We start from the raw sequence: 23,189 nt of genomic DNA on the forward strand, positions 1-23,189 counted from the left end.
CGCCTCGAAGACTCAAAAATCTTCAATAACTTTTTTAAAATGGCCTCAGTGAGGTCTTCAAACTTCTTGTTGTAGGTGTCTGCGTCCTCTATTCTAGTCCACAGTTTGTCAAACAGACGTCTGCCGACTGAGTCCAACGGCTCTGGATTGTTGTACTCAAACTCGCAGTCTTGACAGATGTTTGCCAGCAGCTCCACAACAAACAAGCTCACAGATTTTCTGATCTCTAGTTTTTTCTCTTCTTCGTCAGTTATAATTAAGAAGGATCCTTTGTCGTTAGATTTGCCAATGACACCAGTTGAAATGTGGGAGGGCTTGTTCTCTGCAGGCTTCTCCTCCACACATGGTTCAGAGACGTGGATCTCTGTGACTGGTGGGAGGCGTGACAGCGTCCACACTTGTTTTTGACCAACATTTCGAACTGTGATATTCAGAGTTTTGTGACGGCCTGAATATCGTACCAAGGGGCTGATCTGCCCATTCTTGGATGAACGCTTTCTCCTCCCAGCAATTTCTTTCAGCATTGTGCAGACTTGAGTCACACAGAAGTCAATGTGAGGATCTCTAGCTGGTTTGCGGTCAGGAGCAAACTCTGCTACCACCATCTTAGTGATGAAACTTGACAGGGTGACAGAGGTCTGGCCATGGATTTCTGATGAGTCCAGGACGTGGCAAAAAGTGTCAGGAACAGTGTTTTTCACGATGGCTGACACCTTCTCTTCCGTGACAGTGCTGACAAAATGGATCATGCTATCAGCATCCATTGAGTTTCTGATCACTGTCACAATCATTGAGATTACTTCCATTACTAGCTTCTTGAGGTTATTTCGAAGAGCTGCATAAGGTTCACCAGAATTTATCTGCCTCCACCCTTCCCGAGTAATATTAACCAGGTAAGGTTTTGTTTTGCCAAAGAGCTCAGTTTTCAGGAGCTCCTGGATATTCATAATCATATTGATTCATAATCAATGCTCTTTTAATAACAATGGGTGACAATTCCAGGATTAACTACATTCTTGGAAAAGCTGAGAAAGATATCTGGAAAAAAGTAAAAAAAAAAAAAAAAAACTAGAAATTTCAGCTATACAAGGTTAATCAAGTGATTCTTAAAAGAACACAAACTGGAAGACTTTTGAAAAATAAAGGAACATTTTCCAATTTCTGTGGCTACAACAACGTTTAACATTTACAACTCAACCACTGACTTCGACAAATAAAAAATATGAAAAGTCATTTATCAATGCCTAGAAATAAATGTTAACTTATCAGTGATATGGAATAATGCTTTGTTACATTAACAAAAGTACACATGTCCACTTATCAGTAGATTAAAAAAATAAATATTTGAGAACATCTCAGATTTTAGTATGGAGAAAAACTCACTTGCTGACATTGGTTTTTCAGTGGGTGGGGCTGAGGGACATTCTGGAGGACATTAAAGATGAATTTCAGACTTGTAAAGAAAGAATTTAGTGCAGTGATGACCTGAAAGTGGAGGTAGCAGTGGAAACTCTTGGGATCAGAGCTGAGCCAATGATGACATGAGAAGACGAGAATGAATAAACATTATCAGAGACATTCAGGCTCCTCACAATCGACCAGTGTGTGAGTCGTGGTGAAATGAAAAAAAAAAGATAACACTTTACTTTCACTTTGGGTTATAAAGCATTGTGATAATTTATGAGTGTAATTATAGCTACTTATAATGTGTTCTGTGCGCGGAACAAATCTCAGACGAGGGCGGAACTAAAGTATTGTCTCGTTGTTTTCAATCGGAGCCATAACAGAACGGGACGTGGTTGAAAATGGCAGGCAATAAAGTAAGTGTGTTTTATTCGTTTTTCTTCATGAAAATACTTACGTAAGTTTGTAGAGTTTTTATGTGGTGTTTTTGTTGTACTTCGGCTGTTGTTTGAACCGGGTTTCGTTCATTGAGTTTATTCCGGCAGCGACATGTTGAGACTTGTCCAGAGTGAAGCAGGAGCTGACGCTCTTTCAATACAAAGAAATGTTTCGCTCTTTGGGAGCGAGGCGAATTAACCACATGTAACGACCGTTCCACTTTAAGCTAACGTGTTCTCATTAGTTGTACTATTTGCCTCACTGTACGAGTGGCTCAGAATTCAACCTGAGATTGTTTCTTATCTTCAGTCGGCTCTGGTCCTGTGCATGGATGTGGGCTTCTCCATGTCCAACTCCGGCCCGGGAGAGGAGCCCCCGTTTGAACTGGCCAAGAAAATCATCCAGAAGTTTGTCCAGCGCCAGGTACATTCTGTGCATTAACGAAACCATCTGCAAATCGCCCCAGACATCTCTAATGTCTAATTTCAAAGGATATGTCTTGCAATTACGATATGCAGCTCAAAGTCACCCATTTAGCAGTGGACAGCATAGGAAGTCACTGTTACTTCCACCATAACTTTTTATTAAAAAAAAGAAAAGATATTACTCCCCTCCCACACACACACAAACTGTTTAACACCACAACATTGTCAAAGACTTCCAGCAGCATTCAATAGTATCTTTTTTTTCCAACATCCCTAATAGAACTGATTGCGTTTTCGTATGTGTCGAAAATTATATATATAAAAAAACAAAGCATCAAATTTAAAAAAATCAACATTGGGTTTGGTGTGAAAAATATTCACCTTCCTGTCAAATTAAGGTCAACACTGATCCAAGGAAGAATAATCATGTTCCAAATGGAGACAAGTGGCTCCAGATTCAGAACTCCTTTTTTGTCATTGTTCAAAAAGAACACAATGAAACTGAGAACAGCTGCTCTCGCGGGCAGTGCAAACAAGCAAAACAGACAAAAGACAGAATAGCTACAAAATCCATACAACTCCTTTTTGCCTTAATATCACTGCAGATGATGATGCAGTTCGTCTTTCACAAAAAGGGTGAAGGTGTGATCTTACATAGATCCTTAGGTGTGAAAGCATCAAAGCATCCAGGGGCTTTTTGTTCAGTGTTTCAGGAGAATAACAAAAGTATGAATGCATAATGCTGCTGGCACATCATAGAAGAAGAGTAACCATGGCCAACAACGTCAGGTTCATTGTGCCTTATTAGCTGACAGAAAATAAATTCTGGTGTCACAAGCCTGATAAATAATTATTCTTACAGATTGATTATTTGCTGAAACAAAGATGTGTATTTGATGTGTCTCTTTTCTGATGTCAGGTTTTTGCAGAGGCAAAGGATGAGGTGGCTTTGGTTTTGTTTGGCACAGACGCGACAAAAAATCCTCTGGACCAGGATAACCAATATCAGAACATCACTGTGCATCGTCACCTCATGGTACCTGACTTTGAGCTCCTGGAGGAGATTGAAAATCAGATCCATCCAGAGAATCAGCAGGCTGACTGTATCCTTTGTACTTACATTTAAAACTTAATGTAGAACATTGCTTTTAGAATGAAACTTTTTGCGCTGCTGTTTTGTTTTTAATATTTATGGTTTTAAATGTGTTCATTGTTTGTTGTTTTTGTTCTTAAGCTTTTAATCCAATGATTTTGATGAGGTTCCTGCTTTCCTGTGTGGTAACATTTTCTTTTCGTTGTTTCAAATATCTGAGTGCACACAAACTCCTTAACTTGTGGAAACAGGGCTGGATGCTCTTGTAGTTTGCATGCATGTTCTCCGGACAGAAACTGAGTATGAAACTATTCTAATCTCTCACATTAATTATGTTTTCACCTTGACTCTTGTTCTCACTCATTTGTTATCCCAGAGTTTTATAAAAGTAACAGATAATTCATCTTATGGTTAAAGTAAAATGCGTATTCAAGTCAATGTAAGTCACTGCTTGTTGTGTTTTTAATGGTCACTTTCTAGGGGGAAGAAGTACAATGTGCGCAACATTGTCCTGTTGACTGACCTCAATACGCAGGCGAGCTCAGACAAGCTGGATGTAATCATCAAAAATCTGCAACAAGCTGATATCACGCTGCAGTTCTTGTAAGTTTCCAATATATTCATAAGTGATGGATATCTGTTATCATTGAAATTTTACTGTTGAATAATTCATTCACAACTTTAAAATAGTAAAATTATTGTTGCATTGCACTCATGAACAACCTCTACCTGGTGTCTCACACACGCTTATCAAGCTAGTCTATATTAACATTTTATTGTTCTTGATTTCTTTGTTTAGCTTTATAATCCCTTCACTTCTTTTCTTTCTTTAAATTTCAACTCCTGCTTTGCAGTTTTCCTTTTCCTGTGGAAGAAGACGATGAGAGCAGTGAAGGAAGTGGAGACAGAAGAGGTCCTGGTCAGCCGGGCGCAGGCAAAGGTCTGTCGAGGGAACAAAAGGAGGGAGTGGACATGGTGAAGCACATCATGCTGAGCCTGGATGAGGAGGACGGCCTGGATGAAATTTATACCTTCAGGTTAGAGGAAATGTTCTTCTTCATTTAAAAATATTGATTTTTCTTTCTTATGCTTTAGCCTTGAATTACAACCATCTTCTATATTTAGAGGTATTTGCTTTTGCTGAATGTTTCGTTTCATTTTTCACGCTTTAATCATGTTCCAGGAGTGGAATTGAGCAGCTGAGTATGTTCAAGCGTATCGAGCGCCGGCCCATGCCCTGGCCATGTCAGCTGACCATCGGAAGCTCCATCTGCATCCGGATTGTCGGCTACAAAGCAGTGAGTTGTCTGATCACCTGAGAGTTTACTACACGGCTGTAAGAGGGCCCAATTTATCAAGTATTCATGTCCGTTTCTCATCACTGTATGTAAATATCCATTAAATGATCCATCTTTTCTTTCTTATTGATCCCTTTGAAGTAAATCAACAACTTCTGCAATCTGTTTGTGATTTGAAAGCAAAATTGATACCATCCAATAGGTGACTGAGGAGAAACTGAAGAAAGTCTGGATGACGGTTGATGCTCAGACCAACCAAAAGGACGACGTGAAGAGAGAAACTGTCTACTGCCTGGACGACGACAACGAGACAGAGGTGCAGAAAGACGACACCATTCAAGGTGAGGGTTTGTTTTGAAAATCAGAGTGCTTTGTGTTGCTGCAAAGTGCCCTGATTGCACAGCACAATGCCACATTAACCTGAAATGAGATCTAATTTAAGGGGTATTCTTTCCTGCTTTCAGGTTTTCGTTATGGAAGCGACATTGTTCCCTTCTCCAAAGTTGATCAAGACCAGATGAAATACAAACATGATGGGAAGTGCTTTGCTGTTCTGGGTTTCACCAGTCAGAAGTTGGTAAAGTGCATTTTGTGTTATTCTGCCGTGAGCAAACATGTAAAATAAATGGAGCTTGTTTACAGTCTTCTGTTCCACTTGCCTGCAGGTCCAGCGTCATCAGTTCATGGGAACGCAGGTCTTAAAGATCTTTGCTCCAAAGGATGATGAAGTAAGAAGGAGAGAACTGGCACAATTCATTTGACTACATGCTTAAACTGACCTGTTTGTCTTTTTTTTATTTTAACTTTTCTGTATCGAGCAGCATGCTGGAGTGGCACTGTCGGCTCTTATCCGAGCTCTTGATGAACTGAAAATGGTGGCCATCGTACGCTATGCTTACGACCGACGCAGTAATCCTCAAGTGGGCGCAGCTTTCCCTTGTATCAAGCAGGACTATGAGGTGAGACTGTGCTCTTAAACATCCTGTGATCCTGTGTCTGTGTCAGATTGCACATGGCTAACCTCCTCTTTGTCACTCTCTTAAGTGTCTGATGTACGTCCAGCTGCCCTTCATGGAGGACCTCAGGCAGTTTACCTTCCCCTCTCTTGAAAACAAAAAGTTCACTCCTTCAGGTACTTTCTTTTTTTTCCCCCCTAAGTTTTTCAAACAAGTTGTATTGGATCTACAAACAGTGAACGAACTACATTTTGAATCACTCAGAAGTTTTGCTTTATATGTTTCACTGACTCCAGACTCCACGGAATGCATCCATGTGTGAGCGGGCAGTGTTTAGGCTTCTTGTAAACATATTTTTGAGTGGAAGTAAAGAAAATGTTGACAAAAATTCATAACTGTTGCCACTTTTACTTGATGGTTCCCATCCGGCATGTATGCGAACTGGATAGAATCAAAAGTTGCTCATAAAATGTGATCTCCTGAAACACATTTAAAAAGGATAGTAAGATACATTAATTGAAATGAAACGTTTTCTGGCTCTAGATCACTTGAGAAAAACAAAACGGACAGAGAGTAGGCTATATTTGTACAAACAGTGTTTATCTCAGTGAATTGGACCATAAGCTTGTAGGAAGCGGATGTAGTAAATGGACTGAAGTGCTCTCTCTCTCTCTCTCTTTTAGACTCACAGCTGTCTGCTGTTGACTCTCTCATCGATTCCATGATGTTGACAGAGGAGGATGAGAACGGAGATCAGACGGACATGTTTAAGCCTCATCACATTCCCAACCCTGCCTTCCAGAGGCTTTACCAGGTACTGCAGCCCAGTGTGTGTTCAGGAGCTGCAGCTCGGCTCTCGTGGTCTTTCTGAAGTGACTGACATGGCCGTCGGCTTCAGTTTGGAGGAAGACCATTTCAGATGTCTGATCAGATGCTGACTGTTTACCAGGCTCGTGTTTCACTGGGTTGCCGGTTCACTTTCTTCCCCTGCTGTTGTTGCAGTGCCTCCATCACCGGGGGGTGAACCCTGACACTCCTCTACCTGAGATCGAGCCGTGGCTGAAGGCTGCTCTCGATCGCCCCGCCGTCATTACTGAACGCTGCCAAGCTCCTCTGGAGGAGATGAAGAGAAACTTTACACTCAAGGAGGTGGAGAAGAAGAAGAAGTTAAAGACGAGTGCTCAGATTTTTGGCAAAAGGTAAGTCTGAATTCGGTGCAGTGCCGGGTCTTTGGATGCCGCGTATTGAAACATCGGTGTGAAAGGTTTCATAAAACTTTGACTTGTAATTTAAAAATCTGAGAGCAGGTTTTTGTGCGAGCCGTTTGACAGCGGCTAAAAGGTGAAAGAAAAGTCTGAATCTTCCTCAGCGTTGAAACTTCTGTCTTTGTGTTCGTAGCGCCGAGGAGCCGGATGCCAAGAAGGCAAAAGAAGACGAGGCAGACGAGGAGTATAACCTCGCCGACATCGCTGAAGGCTCCGTTACCTCGGTGAGAATCCAGACGCCGTAATAACCCTCCGAGATAGCCACTCTTGTGAAAGCCTGCCCTTCTATATAAAGCGTCCTGCCACTTCCTCTGACCCGAAACAACTTTAAAATTTGCATTTCAATGACTAACCAGGTGGGAAGTGTGGAACCAGCTCGAGATTTCCGTGCGCTCATCAAGCAGAACAGTCTCCCGTTCAAAGAAGGTGAGGTCCACTTTGTTTTGTCTTTTTTTTTTTTTTTTTAATAAGCCTTCACAAGTCATGTTCAGCCCCTATAATTGTGTTCATCTCTTTGTTTGGCTGCGGTGACCCCTGTGTCCTTCCAGTCTGTCAGCAACTGACTCACAGGATCGAGCAGTTGCTTGGCAACAAGAGCACGCACTACTACATGAAAAGCATCACCTGCATCCAGGCTTTCAGAGAGCAGTCCGTTAAGGTAAACACACATTCATCTCCTCCTGTTCAGGGGGATGATGTGGTTGTTCCTCTTCGACTCTATAGTTTGAATTTCCTACGGAGATTAAGTGTCTGGAGAAGATTACAGTGTTTCTGTTTCTTTTCTTGTGACTTGAATGGAGGCCTGTTTTTGTGAAAGTGTGCTTTTTGCGTCTCGCACAGAGACGGTGAGCTTTCAAGCTGGAATTTGAATGTTTCGTAACTCTCTTCTTTCAGTTGGGGAATGCGGAGCTGTACAACAGCTACCTGCAGTCGCTGAAAAGTAGCGTCTCGTACAGAGGGCTGGAGACCTTCTGGGACCTTCTTGTCACAGGTATGATGAAGCTTTCCACAGAACAGGGGTTTTTTTCCTTAAACTACCTTCTTACCTGAGCACCAGTTCAGTGTATAGGATTTTTAGATTACACCTGGGATCTACGTGGAAACACAGCATAACTCTGATTAGGATTTTAGTGCAGAATAGACAAGAAAACTTATTCATGCTGTCGTCTTCAGCAGGCCGGACATTGTAACGGTGTATTCACAGATTTTAGGCGTCTCCTCCAGAGTCCTCACCAACTACAGCAAGGCTTCACTCACTGCCATGACTTCCTGTGTGTCAAAAACATGCACATTAACTCTTTTTACTTATAAATAAAATACCAAATGTATCCCCAATACATCTGTGCAGCGCCCTCAGATATCTGGAACAAGCTTGTCTCAGTGTTTTTTCAGGATCAAAACTAACACAAGGTGAACTATGCATCAGTTTCTCTGCTCCCCAAAACGAGATCAAACTTTCAGAATATCTGTCAGCTGATTTCAGTCAACACTTCTGTTCTCTACCGCCTGTCAGTGAAGGAGATCTATAACTTGTCAGGATCAGCTGTAGGAATTGTTTTCATGTTTGTTTGCTGTTTCCTTTGCTTTGTTTGCTTTTTTAACTATATATTGTTCACCTTTTAGCTTTTGTCTCAGTTGATGTAAAACTTGATTGTAATGTTCCTTTAATGTATTCCCAAGTCCTGCTGAGGCACTTTGAGCTACACTGTGTGTGAACGGCGCTTTTAAAAATAAACTCGCTTTGATTCTCACGGACAGACGCTATAACTTTGATCAGCAAGGACGAGGTTGAAGGAAGCACCGTATCCAAAACCGAAGCGAATCAGGTGACTTGGATGTTCCAGCGTTTGACACAGCAAGAAAACGTATTCTGGAATATCGTCTTTACTGATTGGCGCTAACTTTCCTCTCTTCAGTTCCTGGTTACTGAGGAGCAGAAAGAGGAGGCAGCGGCGCCTCCAGCTGAAGACGCTGGAGATGTTGATGATCTGGTAAGAGTGTGGGCTGTTTTTTCTTTTTTTGTATCTTGACACAGTATTTTTTTCTGACTTGAATAATTCATTCAACTTGTGTGACTCAAAGTTTAAAGTTCCATGTCTGCCGGATGTCCCACAGTGTGTTTCTGTGCGTGTGTCTGGTCTATTAGGACCTGATACTCTTTAGGTTTAACATCTTTTCTCTTCCTGTGCAGCTGGACATGATGTAAGAGGAGAAACTGGAGGAGTGTCGGCAGCGGACTTGCAGAAACATTCGAGGAATGCAGTCTCTCGACCCGGCCAGACCAAATTGTTGAGCCGTCCATTGTTCAGCCTCCCACTCAAAGACCGATGATGCTTAATAACTGCTAGCTGAGAAAAGTTTGACCGAGCTGCAGTAATCACTTCCTGAAATCCGTTTCCAAGCTGTTCGGGTCCATGTTTCGGGTTTTAAATGCCATCAAGTCTGTCATTTTCAAAATTGTTTCTGTCTTGCTATAATGATTTATTTTTTTTCTAAGTTTGGATACAGAATGTACCTTAAATATCACATTTTCAGAAGTCGTGTCCAACAAACTGTTGCTTTATTATGTGGAATCAGTAAAGCTTGGTTGTTGATCAAGAATGCATGACTTGTATTATATTGTTGAATAACAAAACAGTGGATGAATACAGTTTTTCACACAGAATGTAGTAAAGTACGTCGCTGTGACATCATTTGCAAAACTGCACAGTGCATAGCAGAGTCGGAGTAAACGAACGGTCTTGTGCTTGAACGATAATTCTGCTTTACTTAAACCTGCATATTCCTCTAATTTGGTCAGAAAGAAGTGTGGAAACAAGGACTTGCCTGAAACATCTCTGAGATATCCCAGCTCTGGAAGCTTTCTACAAAATTTATTTTAGGAGTTTACTTGAAGTCTGACCAAATGTAAGCAGAGATTAGAGAGGCCTGTCGGAGGGTGTTGACTCATCTTCACAGAATCAGAGGAAATATTCAGCATCGGTTTTTGGGAAATTGGGGTGGATTCATTGCACTTGAGAAAACAGAAGAGAAAAAAAAAGATCCAAACAAACGATGGCGGCTCAGTTACAGTGCTGAAAGACTAAGCACCTCAGGAAAACTGTCAAGCACCGCTAACCCTGGTATGAAATCTAATGTAGTCAGTAATATGTACATTCTGTATTTCCCTTTAGTGAGATTGGAACACAAACTTTGAAATGCTTGTAAAAAATTATCGTTTTTGCAAAGCTGAGGGCCTAAACTTGTTTGGAAGCGGTGAACAATGCTAAGCTAGCGTAAACATTAATGGGAAACACCAGGCTAAAATCAAAACGAACTACCGTCTGTATAGGCAGAGGAACAACTGCAGCACCATAAAATCCTAACGTGAGCACAGCCCGTCTTCAACACACCCACTGGATGAAGCGATCAAACAGACTGGACCGTACCAGGTCAGAAAACCTTTGTCCTTTGAAGATGGCGTCTTGGTCATCCATAGCCAGCTTCTGCAAGACTGCTTGGTCAACGTCACTTCCTGTGGCGATCACCGTGGAGACGACCTGCTGACCACGCATCGTGTTAACCGCCTCCTCCAGCACGCTGCTGTCTGTGACGCCGTCTGTTATGAAGACGAACGAAACCTCGGCATTGCGTCGAGTCTGGCGGGCGTTTCCTTTGCCCAGGATGTTGTCGATGGCGTGGATGATGGCAGGTCCGACTCTTGACGACGAGTCCAGATAGCGCAGGCTTGAGAGGCCGTTGGCAATGACCTCGGGGTCGTGCGTGAGTTGGAAAGCCACGTAATTCTCGCTCTCTCTGCCGAACTCCATGAGCGCGATTCGGGCTCGCCTTCGGTCCGTCTTGCTCCTGGCCAGGATCAGCCTGTCGGCCACGGTCTGCACAAACTCACCGATGAGGCGGTGGTTCTCCACCCCAAGACGTTCTGAGCCATCCACCAGAAACACCAGGTCTACCGGCCGCTCCGCGCACTGAGCCACGTCCGGTTCTGAAAAGACAGAGAACCAATCGCTTATTGAGCTGCACTTACTTCCACTATTAGATCAATCATTCAGCCGTGTTCCAACCATACCCATTTTACAAGGCAGATCAGGGCACTTGATTACTGGATCTGAGGGTGAAGTCAGACCAACATGAATTAGAAAAGCTCTGTGAACATCGGCACCGTCATTCTGCTGCCCGCGCCGGTCCGGGCTTACCGGGGCAGAGCACAGTCTCCATCTTCTCTATGAAGTTGTCCGCCACCAAGTCGGTGTAGCGCTTCATCTCGGTGACGCGGTTCTTCTTGTTGCACGCTATCGAAAGCAGGTTCTCGTTGTCGTGCCTCTCGTCGAACATGTCGCCGACTCCAATGGCGTTGACCACCACGGCGGGGTCGTCGCACAGGTAGCGCAGTTTATTGTCGCTGTCGCGGGGGTCGAAACGGCCGTCCGTGACCACCACGACGGACACTCTGGCCCGGGCTCTCTTGCTGTCCCTGATCACGTGGTCGTAGGCGAATTTGAGAGCCGAGGGAGTGAAGGTGCCTCCCGCGATCCACTGCAGATTCTTCACTGCTGTCTTGAAGGCAGACATGGAGTTTATGTTTGAGTCGTCCAGTCGGATCGCTTCGAAGGTCCCGTTGTGACTGAACTGTACGACTCCGACTCTCGTGCCTAGATATGGAGACATGGCGGATGAATCAAATTCATTAAATCTAATTTCACACAAATATCACATTTAATTAAGCATTTTGTAAAGGGGGCAGGTTTTAATTTGTGAGCTTTCGTTCCAATCTGCGCTCGATAATGTTTAGTAGCTTCTGTACCGGTGGGCGAAGCAGGGTCAGCGGCCATCGATCCCAGCTTGTTGATGGTGCTGATCACAAAGTTTTTCTCCATGGTGAAGTTTGTCAGGCCAACACTCTCTGAGCTATCGATCACAAATACAATGTCCAGAGCGCCACAGTGCTTCTCACAGTCTGAGACAGGAGAGAAATCAGCAGGTCAGCGTTGTTAAAAATGTGAAATGTGAAGCTGTGCTGGAGTGGTGATCCTGGTATCTTCTTACCGCAGCAGCCGCACGTCTCCCGGATGTAAGTCATAACGTCACATTCCTGCAGTGACACGAGCGCAAGTTAAATAAACCCCTTAAAAATGAAAATACAGAATTTTTCAAGTTTACTCACAGTGAGCCCAGGATCGCCCGCAGGACCAGGACCCCCCTGCACAGTTCACAGAGCAAAGCAACGGGAATGAATTTGCATGCATGGTCAAGTCATTATTCTGGGGAATGTGCTGGTGCTTACATCAGGTCCGGGCTCTCCTCTGGGTCCCCTCTCTCCTGGCTTTCCTGTCTGGCCTGGTTCCCCCTGAAAGAAAAATATTTTTCAGTAGAACTGACCCTTCTGGATGTTTTAAGCGGTTTTTTTCATTTGGTTATTTTTAAATCATTTCCTTACGCGTTGATTTCTCAAGAAAATCAACAAGAAAGGACTTCTGAAGAAATGGGAGGGCATGCTGGGAACATGAGTGACTCCGCAAAACACTGAACGCTGCACAGCTGCACAGATGTTGCGAAGTGTTCCTGATTGTATCTGACACTGAGAGAAATCACATCGCACCTGTCCAGCTGGTGTCTCACCGTCTCCAGGGAGCGCTGTGGTCTGTCCATTTGTAATACGCCTAAATGAGAAACTGCACCTGGTCAAATATCCAGGGACGGCTTCGTCCTCCAGCATCATCCATGAGAGCCGCATGCTTGTTTTATATCTCTGTGCCCTATCTTCTTCTACTTCCTCCACAAGAGTTCTTCTATTTTAAAGTGTCATTTTACCTTAAAGGGATTTTCTTTCACTTAACCTGCAGTAACACAGAGACACATTCTGGAGATATTTTCAGTTTAGCTAATTAACTTTCAGCCTCTATCCCACAAAATGGGTGGATAAACTCTATATTTGATCTATAAATGCTAAATGCCCAGAAACAATGTCCCTGGATGTTAAACAGGCCTGTCGGAGTTTTCTTTGGAACCGTGGAAAATGTCACTTTATCTTAACTTCCTGGGACGTCGCTTAAGGAAAAAACTTTGCAAATGTGAGCAAATAATGTCGAAACCATTTGTGCAGCTCGATACTGAGGGGAGTAAATGACAAAGTCAGAATACCTTTTCGTCATGTTTTTGAAATCAGTGAGATTGTGTGGTATGCACAGCACCCCCCCCCCCACACACACTTTTTTTTTTTAGATTTGAACAGCCACATAATTATCTAGTTGTTTCAGCACGACACAAACAAAAGTCTTTGTGTCTTTAATTTTCCAAACACTGAGTCCAATCGCAGCGACGCACAGTAAATTTACTTAAGAATTTAAATTAAGCTTACACCTGGGGCAGTCGTACTTGAAATGTTCCATTAGATACTACTTTAGAAGCATTTTGCATTTACACAGCAGATATAATGACATTGGAACAAAAAAAAACCCCTCCACATTGGTACACATCAAAAATCCTTTTTGGTTCCCAACAATTAAAAGTAATGTGCTGTCTGTCAGGGTCATTTATCTTTCTCCCCCTCTAAACAAAACGCCTCACTGTTTTCCAACAATGCCGAAATGATTCAATATCTCACTAAATCATTACAGGAATAAGTCCAACAAATGAGTAATGATAATACAGCATCGGTCCAAAGACAAGACGACCGTACATAGCAACCGCCCTACAGTTTACGAGGCTTAGAATTTAAAACAATTTTACAGCCCAAATCTTGTTTTTATGAGGACATTCATTTTTAAAAAAAAAAATAAAAAAAGGTAATGCAAATGTAGAACTTTAACAGCTGGAGACACACAAACACAACGATCGGTCTATTCCTTGCACGGATTTCCTTCTTTCTCTACTGTTGATATCTTACTCAGGTCGCCCCCGGTGTGATCACCAAGTCAGCGTTCGCGTGCACATTTGACATTTGAACAGGCTCAGTCAGGAGTGCATGGATCACAATCCAACATGCTGTTCTCCTTTTTTCTGTGACTCCCGTGTTGTTGTTATGCAGAACTCGGCATAACATATGAATACTAGACCCTGGATATAGGCAGCCCCACTCCTACAGGCCTATTTCCATCAAAAAAAAAAAAACTTCTTATATCCGGTTAATGAGAAAACACTTAAAGTCTCCTACTCTCCACATGCATGTATAATTTACTAACCCCTATGATTTACCCACTGTGCTGTTTGTTCATGTACAAAAAGGTCAAAATGCAACACCAGCAGCTGTGGTAACATGCAGATTACATGCAGATGCTTCACAATGAATAATATATGGATGCAGTGTATAATGAGGTGACCTTAGATTCAAACTGAGCACATTATTAAAAACTTCCAAAGCAGCCTTTGTGCTTTTACCTAAACTAGCGATTTGAGCAATACTTCTGCTGCAGAAACTCTGTATGATCAAAAATCCTATTTTACTTTAAAAAAAAAAACGTGTTTGCTATCTTACAGACTCTCCAGGAAGTCCTGGATTTCCAGCTTCTCCTTTGGGACCACAGTCACCTCGGGGCCCTCTGGGCCCCCTCCTGCCCGGTTCGCCTCTGTCTCCCTAGAAAGAGCAGATTAATTCACTGTACACACGTGAACGGACACCGGATCTGTAAAAAGCTGAAGCAAAGCCGTACAGTCGGGCCTCTCGACCCTGGGTAGTTGAATCCTTGTCTTCCTTTGTCACCCTTATGGGAAAGAAAAAAACACATCAGTCATGAAACTGTCTCTCTTTCATCACCCTCTGTTGTCTTCAAAGATGTGGTAAAAGTGAAAAATGGTAGCACCCCCTCCCTCCCCGCCCCCTCACCGTTGGTCCTGGCGGCCCAGAGTCTCCTCTTGGACCTGGATCTCCAGGATCTCCTGCAGAGCCCTGCAGACACACAGGACACATGAATCCCCCCAAAACACGAAACTCAACAACAGGTTACTGCAGAGATGTTACGGCAGACGTACGTTTCCTCCTGGACTTCCCAGCTCCCCTGGAGAGCCCCTTGGTCCTGGCTGTCCGAGGTCTCCCTGGAAGACATGATATACAGTAACCATGACACCCGACAAATATGACTTTTCAAAGACTTACAGCTTTAGAAAGATCTCCTCGGCGGCGATGTTTGCCTTATAACAGACACAGGTCGGGTTTTTTGGCAGGACACCCAGAGCACGAAGGTGTAGCTTGGGTGTTGGAGGACTGACGGATTGCGGAGCCCTTCTGGAGATGCTGACTCATCTTATTTCCTCACCTTGGTGCCCTTCAGTCCTTCGTCCCCAGGCCGACCTCTGCCCCCTGGCGTCCCCCGTTCTCCCTCGAAAACAAATGAATGAGTCAGAACGAGCACCGGGACATTCATCACAGCAATCACTGGGAGGCAATACTTTTATCTCGATAAAATACGTGAAGGGATATCCTGAAGATCTCATCGAGAAGCAATCACATAAAAGTAGACTTTTCATGGAAGTGTTAGTAAATCTTTTTCTGGAGGAGTAAATCTCGGCTGAGAGGTTTAAAACACGCGGGACTCATCGTTCCGACACTGCTGAAGTCTCTTGTAAGGTCAACGGGAATCTTTGTGTGCAGTTTGTCAGTGTCTCGCAGCAACTCATCCGGCTGTCAGATTACTGGCTCTCCTCTCATCTTGATTACTCCGAATGAGTCACGGTCCAGATTAAATTCCTTCTTGTGTGTTTGAGGGAACTTTGCCCCAAGATTTCATCAAAAATTGAACAAAAAAAAAAAAACTATCAAAACTGCAAATGAATAAATGACACTGTGTTCTCTAAGTACCTTTGCTCCTTTCCCCCCAGCAGCTCCCGCCGCCCCCGCTGTTCCAGGGTCTCCTCTCCGTCCCTGTTGATATTCAGCTCATATTAATGATGACAAACTACGCTGCATACAAAGATAATCACATTTATATATAACCGTGTCTGACTTACTGCCTCGCCTTTTCGGCCCGGAGAGCCATCTGGCCCCTGAGAGGGTAAATAGTTTCAATTATGATTTAGCTTAACGGCATTAACTTTACAACACAAGTAATTAATTAGAAATAAATGGAGGGTTTTTTTTTCTCTCACCGCAGGTCCTTTTTCTCCCGGTAGACCCGGACTCCCGGGACTTCCTCTCTCGCCCTGAGAAATTCAGGTCACTGACTTCATTTCTTTTTCTTTTTTTTTTCCTTCAGCATGATTTAATGAGAAATGTACCTTTGGTCCTTGTTCACCTGCAGGGCCAGGGGGGCCTGGCTTCCCTGAGCGGCCTGGATCACCCTAAACAGACACAAAACATACAGAAATCCTGAAAACGCAAACCTTAATAGTGTAACAGCTGTAAAACATTTGGTTCGTGCAGCCTATAGAAAAATACTTAAGCTTGATCAACAGTAAAAGTCAAGGTTATATGGACAAGGACAGGGCATAATCTGCATTTTTATGCGTACGTGTGTGTGTACACATATATATTTTCACTTATGTGGTACATATTCTACATGATGGATCACATTATGAAGGCCAGCAGCACAAAGTGTGCAGTTTATCAGCGTACCATTTTCATGTAAGAAACTGTGCTTTCATTGAAAATGCTTGTAAGTCTTGCAGACTGATAAAATCAATGAAGTAATTTCTTCATTCTTCTATCGAGCTAATTTTGGTGACCTGGGTTTCTCTAAAGCTTCCTGAGGAAACGTTCGCATTATCCTCAGTAGTTTAGTTGTTTCACACATTTCAACCTTGAAAATTTGAGCAGACTTTTCCTTCGCTTTACTTCAGTGTTTCTCAATGAGACGGCCGACATGACCTTCATCAGAAATGAAACCGTATAAGTTTTCAAAAGCTCCATTTTTCTTTTGAAATGCAAAACTCGGTCACATGATTCGGACTGTCCATCTCTTGTCTTAACTCTGCAGATGATCAAATCTCATTCAGTGTCTCATGTGCCGCCACTCAAACTGAAGGCCGAAAACTCCTCACACTCTCTGCTTCAACAGACTTCTGTATTCACCAAGTCCTGCTACTATCTGCCTCAATTTACAGTGTAAAAAGCAAACAGAGCCTCAAGCAGAGATCTTACAAGTTCCCACACAAACATGCACATTAGGATGACGAGGATATGTGGTGTTTGGCCAATTACACTGACAAACAGTGTGTTTCTGCGCAAATCGATGTGTCTGGAAGAGGTGAAGCAGCAGCGTTTGTCTTTTTGTTTTTACTTTGTTGTTCGGTCAGACATATTTACTTTCTGGGGGCTTTTCTTTATTTCCTGTTAGCGTTTGCTCAGAGCACTTTAAACTTTAATGGCTGATATAATTGAACAGCAGATTTGAAAGTAAGGTCTCTTTCACTCGAACAAACTAGAACTTGTGTATCTTCTACAAGCTGTCTTTATTGAAAAAAATCCTTTCAAATGGAATGAACTTAAAAAAAAAATAGAGGGGAATCCTGAGAACAGGGTTGATAGATATGATCTTACTTGTGGTAAATTCCTAATTATTTTTGCTCCAAATCCAAATGTCTTGGTAGTTAACTTGACTGGAAAATGGATAAAAAAAAAAAAAAGAGTGAACAAAACACCAGATGGACTGATGACTGAGAGGTCATCTGTGAGTCTGACCCCGTCCACTTCAGTGAGGTGGTTTGATTCCCACAAAAAAAAAAAAAAACATTTCTGGCACAAGTAATGTCCTGACAACACTAATAAAAGGCAGTTTTGTTTGACACACAACTTTCTGTCGTCGTGTGAGATGTGCCAGCTTGCACAGGTGTCTGGCCACTGAAATCTGTCCTCTGAAAAACAGTTTTCCTGGCAGATCGCATTGTTCAGCTGCTCTAACAGCTGTTCCAACAGCCACGCTCGTTACATCAGAAATGGCTCTTTGAAATAAGGTGATGTGCGATCTCTTTCTTTAATTTTCCTTTGGGAGCTCAGCATTTACTTGACGTAGCGGTTTTCTTTCTCCTCTCTAGATAAAAGAAAACAGCAGTGAAACGTCAAATTGAATCACCGAGTCCTCAGAATAAAATCCGTCCGTAAACGTTTCGCTGACAGACGTGCTGAAATACCATCGGTGATGTGTGATCATTCAAACTTGGTGTTCGTGAATAAACATTTTCTAAATCATGTTGCAAATCCTGAAAGATTTTATCCCAGCAGCCCGATAGACATCAACCAACAAATGAATGAATTCATACCCTCTCTCCTCTGGTACCTGGTCGCCCAGAGTCACCCACTTCTCCAGGGTGGCCATTCGGTCCCTTTAGGATACGAAGAAAAGATAAACTAATGATAAAATAATCCAAAAAATACTTTCACATCATACATGTGTTTAAACAAAAGAGCATATTCAAATTCGACATTTGGTATCGCTATTGATTGGCTCATAAAAAATAAGAGTGAATCATATAAATCTAAATTTTTTTGTATCCTAAAAATAACAATGTGAATAATGAATAATTAAAAGCACCAGACTTACGTAGTCGCCTGGATCTCCTTTACATCCGGGAGCCCCAATTCGACCAATTTTACCCTGAAGATTCAACAGGAGCAGTCACATTACACACTTATATACAGGAGTGTGTTTTTTTACCACTTTCAGAGGACTCCCAGTACTTCATGCTGTCAGATTCACTCATTCACACACAAATCACAATGGCTGCCGCAATCTGCTCAAACATCAGCAAACTTCGGCGTCAACCCCAAGCAGCCGGGGATCGACCGCTGATGATGGGACTGGAAGACAACCCACTTAACTACCTGAGCCGCAACTTTCTCCCATTCAAGGCATTTCAACATGACCTCTGACCTTTTGTCCGTCTGTTCCGTTCCGCCCAGGCCCGCCCGCCGTTCCCTGAGGTTTCCAGGGAGATGAAATCAATCGGTGAACGCTGAGTGTTTGAAATTCAAAGGCGTGACAATTAAACAGGAATGTAAATGTACCGTTGGGTCCGTGACTTACCTTTGCTCCACTTAATCCAATTTCACCCTGTTGAGATAAAACAAGGAGAGTAATAAGCTGATCTGCGCCTCATTCCTCAGTTAGATGAACAGACGAGCGAGGATATAGAGATGTGACGCTCACCTTTTCACCTTTCCAACCAATTTCTCCCTATGCGAAGGAAAGAGGGACAACTCGGTGAGAGGAGAACGGATATTTTTGGATTCATGTGTATTGATAAAGCACCATAAATCATCAAGCGGTAGGCCGCAGCAAACCTTTGGCCCGGGCCGTCCGATTGGACCTTCGATGCCTGGATCTCCCTGAAATGCAATAAAAATACATTCAGCAAATCACAAGGGAACAAAAAAAAAAGGATTTCTATATTTATGTATTTTTACTTTCATTAGATTTACATAGTTAAAGAATTTTAGGTTCTACACACCCGTCGTCCCTTCTGTCCTTTGGGCCCAGCCTTGCCGTTGTCTCCTTTAAATCCCTATATGAAAACAGAGATATTGAATTCGCAATAAATCACAAATACATCCCTGACTTGAAATGAGATGTGTTTCCACATCTAGAATTCTCACTTTTGGACCTCGAGGACCTTTTCGTCCAGCGATCCCCGGAGCCTCATAGCACAAAGGTTTATAACACTGAAAAAAGGAAGACAGAATAATATTAAAAGCAGCGCAACGTATAAATCTAGACCTGTGTGTTTTCCAAAAGCAAAAAAATACCCCAATACTCATTTTTGAGGGTAACTAAATATGTCTTACCTGCAGGTATGCTTGATATTTCTGCGAAGGAAAGAGACTAGTCATTGACAGTCACCTGACAGCAACATTCACATTCAAATTCAAGCCGAAACGTCAACAAACTTCCATTTACCATGACTTTTATCATACGATCAATGGATTCAGTGCTCAGTTTTGGTTTCCCATCAATAATCTCCACGGCGATGTACTCGTCGCGGTACAGCTCGGTGGGGGAGCTGGCGATCTCCCGCAGGCCGATTTCATCCACCTTCTTGGACGGCGCGACGGAGAAAATGTGAATCCCCTGGTCCCGGGCCTTGTCTGCCGTCGCCTTGATCCCGCCGCACGGACTTCCCGTCACGTGTCCGTCCGTGATGACGACGGAGAACATGACGGCCTTCGTCCCCGTGAAGTGGTGGGTCATCTGGTGGGTCATGTTCTTCAGGGCGCAGTCGATGTAGGTGCCTTTTCCCAGGTATCTGATGGCCCTGCTGGACGCCAGAGTCCGGATGAAGTCCTCTCTGGTGGTGAACTGGCTGAAGACCACCTGCGTCTGGGAGAAATGCAGTCCCCCGATGGACCAGGAGATCTGGATCTGGCCCCTGTACTCCTCGTCGGCCAGCTTCTGCGCAAAGATCTTGGTGAATTCTCTGAGGCTGTCGACAAGACTGCCGGGCGGGGACTCCTGCAAGGCGATGGTCTCGGATGTGTCGATCGTGAAGTACAGCTTGATGGGACACTCGATTATTCCTGGGGGAAAGAAGACAGTGGGGAAACTTTCAGCAGTAAAATCAACATCCGCGACACGACTGCATGACACTTTGTTGCTTGTTTTGATCATTTAAAGTAATGTTCCTACTCAATTCCCACTCAACAAATTAAAGTTTAAGGAGAAAAAAAAACATGCTTTTCACCTTGAAGTAATGCTGATTTGAAGTCCAACGACAGAAAAGAAGAGTTTTAATGAAAGAGACAGCTGAGATGGAGCTCAGGATGTCCGCTTTGTGTGAAGCGAACTGTGTGACAGCTCACCTCCTGTAAACCCCGCTCCATCCGGTCCCTCTTTCCAGTAAAATTTAGAGGTGAAAAAATATAGTTGCTGCTGTGCTGAAGGCGTAAATATGCACAGACAGCCGAGATTCTGCTGTTGACTGATGCTGCGGGTATTTATCAAACTCAGAGGTAAGCAAACAGGAACTAAAAAAAAATCAGTCTCTCATAACATTTAGGAAAAAAACACTGAGATTTTCTTCCTTCTTTCAAGAGCTGTGTCATCAAGTATAGTTTAGAACATTACTACGACGCACTAAGCCTGAAGGGACTGAGGGAACTCACTTCCACAACCTTCAGGCGTGGGTCGGGGGGGCAGCGGAGGTGGAGTCGGCCCTGGGCTGTCACCTGGCCCAGGTACAGGTCTGGGTCCACGAGGCACCAGTTGAAGACTTGCAGCTTGAAGGACGCATAAAAAGATGAACCCCGAAATCGCTGCCATTTTTGTCCTAAAAAAAAAAAAGAAAAGAAAAAAGAAACAACACCAAGAAAACAAAAACAAGCAGACAGTCAGGGGAGGAGAAGACAGTTGTTGATTCTTACTTTTAACTCTAAAGTTCCCTTTAAATGCAGGGAGGAGCTGTCAAGCGACTGAGTTTTCCCAGGAGGCGTCTCCAGGGATCCTCCAAATGTTTATCTCTCCTTAAAACAAGTCAGTGAATAACCATACTGTGTGGAAAAAAAAAGAAAATATTTGAATAGAGAATCTATTTCTTTGTGTCTCGCTTGTTCGGCGGGACTGACATCCACAGCAGGATTTCAGAGACTACACGAGACTTTTTAAGAAAGCCTTTTCCTCAAAAAGTTTCTTTGATAAGAGCTGATAGCAGAAGGGCGTGTGCAGTCGGAGAGGGATATTTTCACCGGAAGTGGAACATTCCTTCAGTATTACCAAACATTAACCAAACAACAAATGAACTAGACACAGACTGAACTCTCGTCGGGGTGCAGCTTTGGTTTCCTACAGGGCCAGTGAAAATATTTACACCATGAGCATGACTGCACAGAGAGAAAAATCACATAGAAGAACTGCTTCATTGCTTCTAAAAGCCTGACTGTTGTTTTTGCAGTTTTTACTGTTTTTGCAGCATTTCTGCAAGAGTTCAGAAAGTAATGAGTGCACTTTGCTCCACAGCAGCATTACAACTAGCTGTTCTTTAATGGTTTGAAATCAAACCCATAGAACATCTTATTGAAGAAGACGGCATACAGATTAGATTACATGCACTTCAGGTTAAATCTTATCTTGTAAATGCTCAAAATGTGTGTGTGTGTGTGTGTCTCTGTGTGTTTGCGCTGTGGTGGACTGGATCCAACCTGCCAACTGGGATTATGGTTTACTGGTGTATGGGTCAGAGGGAACTACATATCTAAAACTTTATTTTTCTTAAAAGTCACAACACTTTAAAATAGCTTCCCATCGCTCCACAAAACTAGCAAACTTCTGCAATGAATGTGTCCAAGACTTTGTTATACTTCTTCCTTTTTCATTAAGCTTTTCCATTCAGATTCATTTGGTCTTCTGCTTGTAAAACGGTGCAGTTTAAACATACTCCACCTCTGAAAGCGAACAGTGACACGCTGTTTACACACACTCTTAATAGGGGATTAAAATCACAACAAATAATACATCAGGCTGAAAGGCCTGAGCGCTCTTCTGTTTACGTTTTACGACCTTTACTGCATTTTGCAGCTGATACTTTCGAGTAAGAGGGATTTTCCATGGAGTAGTGATGGGGGACCTTTTAACATCATTTTAGTGGTGGATTTATTTTTCTGGTCAGTCTTAACAAATAATAAACTGAGTGATGAGATAAATAGCTTGACTTCAAACCAGTTGTTTTTCTGTTCTCTTCAGTGCAGTTTTAGTTGCACGAATAGTGCTTTCGTTTTCTTTTTTTTTTTAATTATAACCTTTATTTAACCAGGTAAAAGTCTCGTTGAGATATAAAATCTCTTTTCCAAGAGGCACCGGCCAATTTCTTTACATTTTTTAACTATATTTTTTCTAGTATGTTTAATGTGAGGTGTTTGTAAAATGAAAAAGCAAATACATGAATTTTTCAAATGAGTCTGAATATCAAACACATTCTGCAAGTGTTGAATTACATTGGAATACAACTATAACGTGAACACGGAGTGTCTTTTTCATACGCTTGCTGTGGTTTATCATACTCTTAACAGGAATCCAAGGGATAAACACGCATTTTGGTTTGTTTACATCTAAAAAACACGCATCGTCCCAGAGTCAGTCTGACCATAAAAAGCATTTACTCACTCCAAAGTGTGAATAAAGTTGGAGTTAAACTCACCGGGACGGCAGAGCGGAGAATCCACTCCGACCTGCGGCTCCAAACTGTCAGGGAAATTCAAAAAACGTCTAAACTCCAGATAATCATCTCAACCGGAGAGTTTCCATCGGGGTCAGCGGCTGGTCGATGATTTTCAATCCTCAGCGAGACGGACGCGGCGCGCTCACGCAGGCGCGCACCCCCACGCATTCGCACGCACTCACGAGATGTTTAGACGATTGTCTGCCGCGTGAGATATCAGCTCCTCGACGCTACAG

General features: G+C 43.0%; 2 protein-coding genes across 4 annotated transcripts; one reads left to right on the forward strand and one right to left on the reverse strand.

Annotated features, from left to right (window-relative positions):
• The first annotated feature begins 1,773 nt into the window (after nt 1–1,773).
• On the forward strand, nt 1,774–9,482 carry LOC115402800 (X-ray repair complementing defective repair in Chinese hamster cells 5). The gene is made up of 21 exons (XM_030111361.1): nt 1,774–1,820; nt 2,152–2,265; nt 3,187–3,370; nt 3,612–3,660; nt 3,841–3,963; nt 4,215–4,397; nt 4,544–4,658; nt 4,861–4,999; nt 5,123–5,235; nt 5,324–5,386; nt 5,480–5,617; nt 5,703–5,790; nt 6,298–6,428; nt 6,617–6,813; nt 7,013–7,103; nt 7,236–7,305; nt 7,428–7,537; nt 7,774–7,870; nt 8,638–8,705; nt 8,796–8,870; nt 9,071–9,482. Exons 1-21 carry the CDS (start codon nt 1,806–1,808, stop codon nt 9,083–9,085), a joined length of 2,178 nt encoding a protein of 725 aa, XP_029967221.1. The 5' UTR covers nt 1,774–1,805; the 3' UTR covers nt 9,086–9,482.
• On the reverse strand, nt 9,418–23,189 carry LOC115402799 (collagen alpha-2(VI) chain-like). Of its 3 annotated transcripts, XM_030111358.1 has the most exons (29): nt 22,933–23,189; nt 21,164–21,289; nt 20,906–21,069; nt 19,704–20,320; nt 19,592–19,612; nt 19,403–19,468; nt 19,258–19,311; nt 19,091–19,135; nt 18,957–18,983; nt 18,834–18,860; nt 18,681–18,725; nt 18,351–18,404; nt 18,070–18,132; nt 16,090–16,152; nt 15,961–16,014; nt 15,823–15,858; nt 15,674–15,736; nt 15,132–15,194; nt 14,848–14,910; nt 14,702–14,764; nt 14,529–14,579; nt 14,354–14,452; nt 12,164–12,226; nt 12,044–12,079; nt 11,926–11,971; nt 11,684–11,836; nt 11,076–11,531; nt 10,949–10,987; nt 9,418–10,864 (listed from the first exon to the last, which is right to left on the reverse strand). In XM_030111358.1, the coding sequence occupies exons 3-29, from the start codon at nt 21,060–21,062 to the stop codon at nt 10,263–10,265; spliced, it is 3,126 nt and encodes a 1,041-aa protein (XP_029967218.1). In that variant the 5' UTR covers nt 21,063–21,069; nt 21,164–21,289; nt 22,933–23,189; the 3' UTR covers nt 9,418–10,262. The 3 variants fall into 3 exon arrangements, with proteins under 3 accessions (XP_029967218.1, XP_029967219.1, XP_029967217.1); XM_030111359.1 differs by lacking the exon at nt 21,164–21,289 and having other exon boundaries at nt 20,915–21,069; XM_030111357.1 differs by lacking the exon at nt 21,164–21,289 and having other exon boundaries at nt 22,933–23,188.

This window comes from Salarias fasciatus, chromosome 16 (genome assembly GCF_902148845.1).
Source record: "Salarias fasciatus chromosome 16, fSalaFa1.1, whole genome shotgun sequence".
Taxonomy (NCBI): domain Eukaryota; kingdom Metazoa; phylum Chordata; class Actinopteri; order Blenniiformes; family Blenniidae; genus Salarias; species Salarias fasciatus.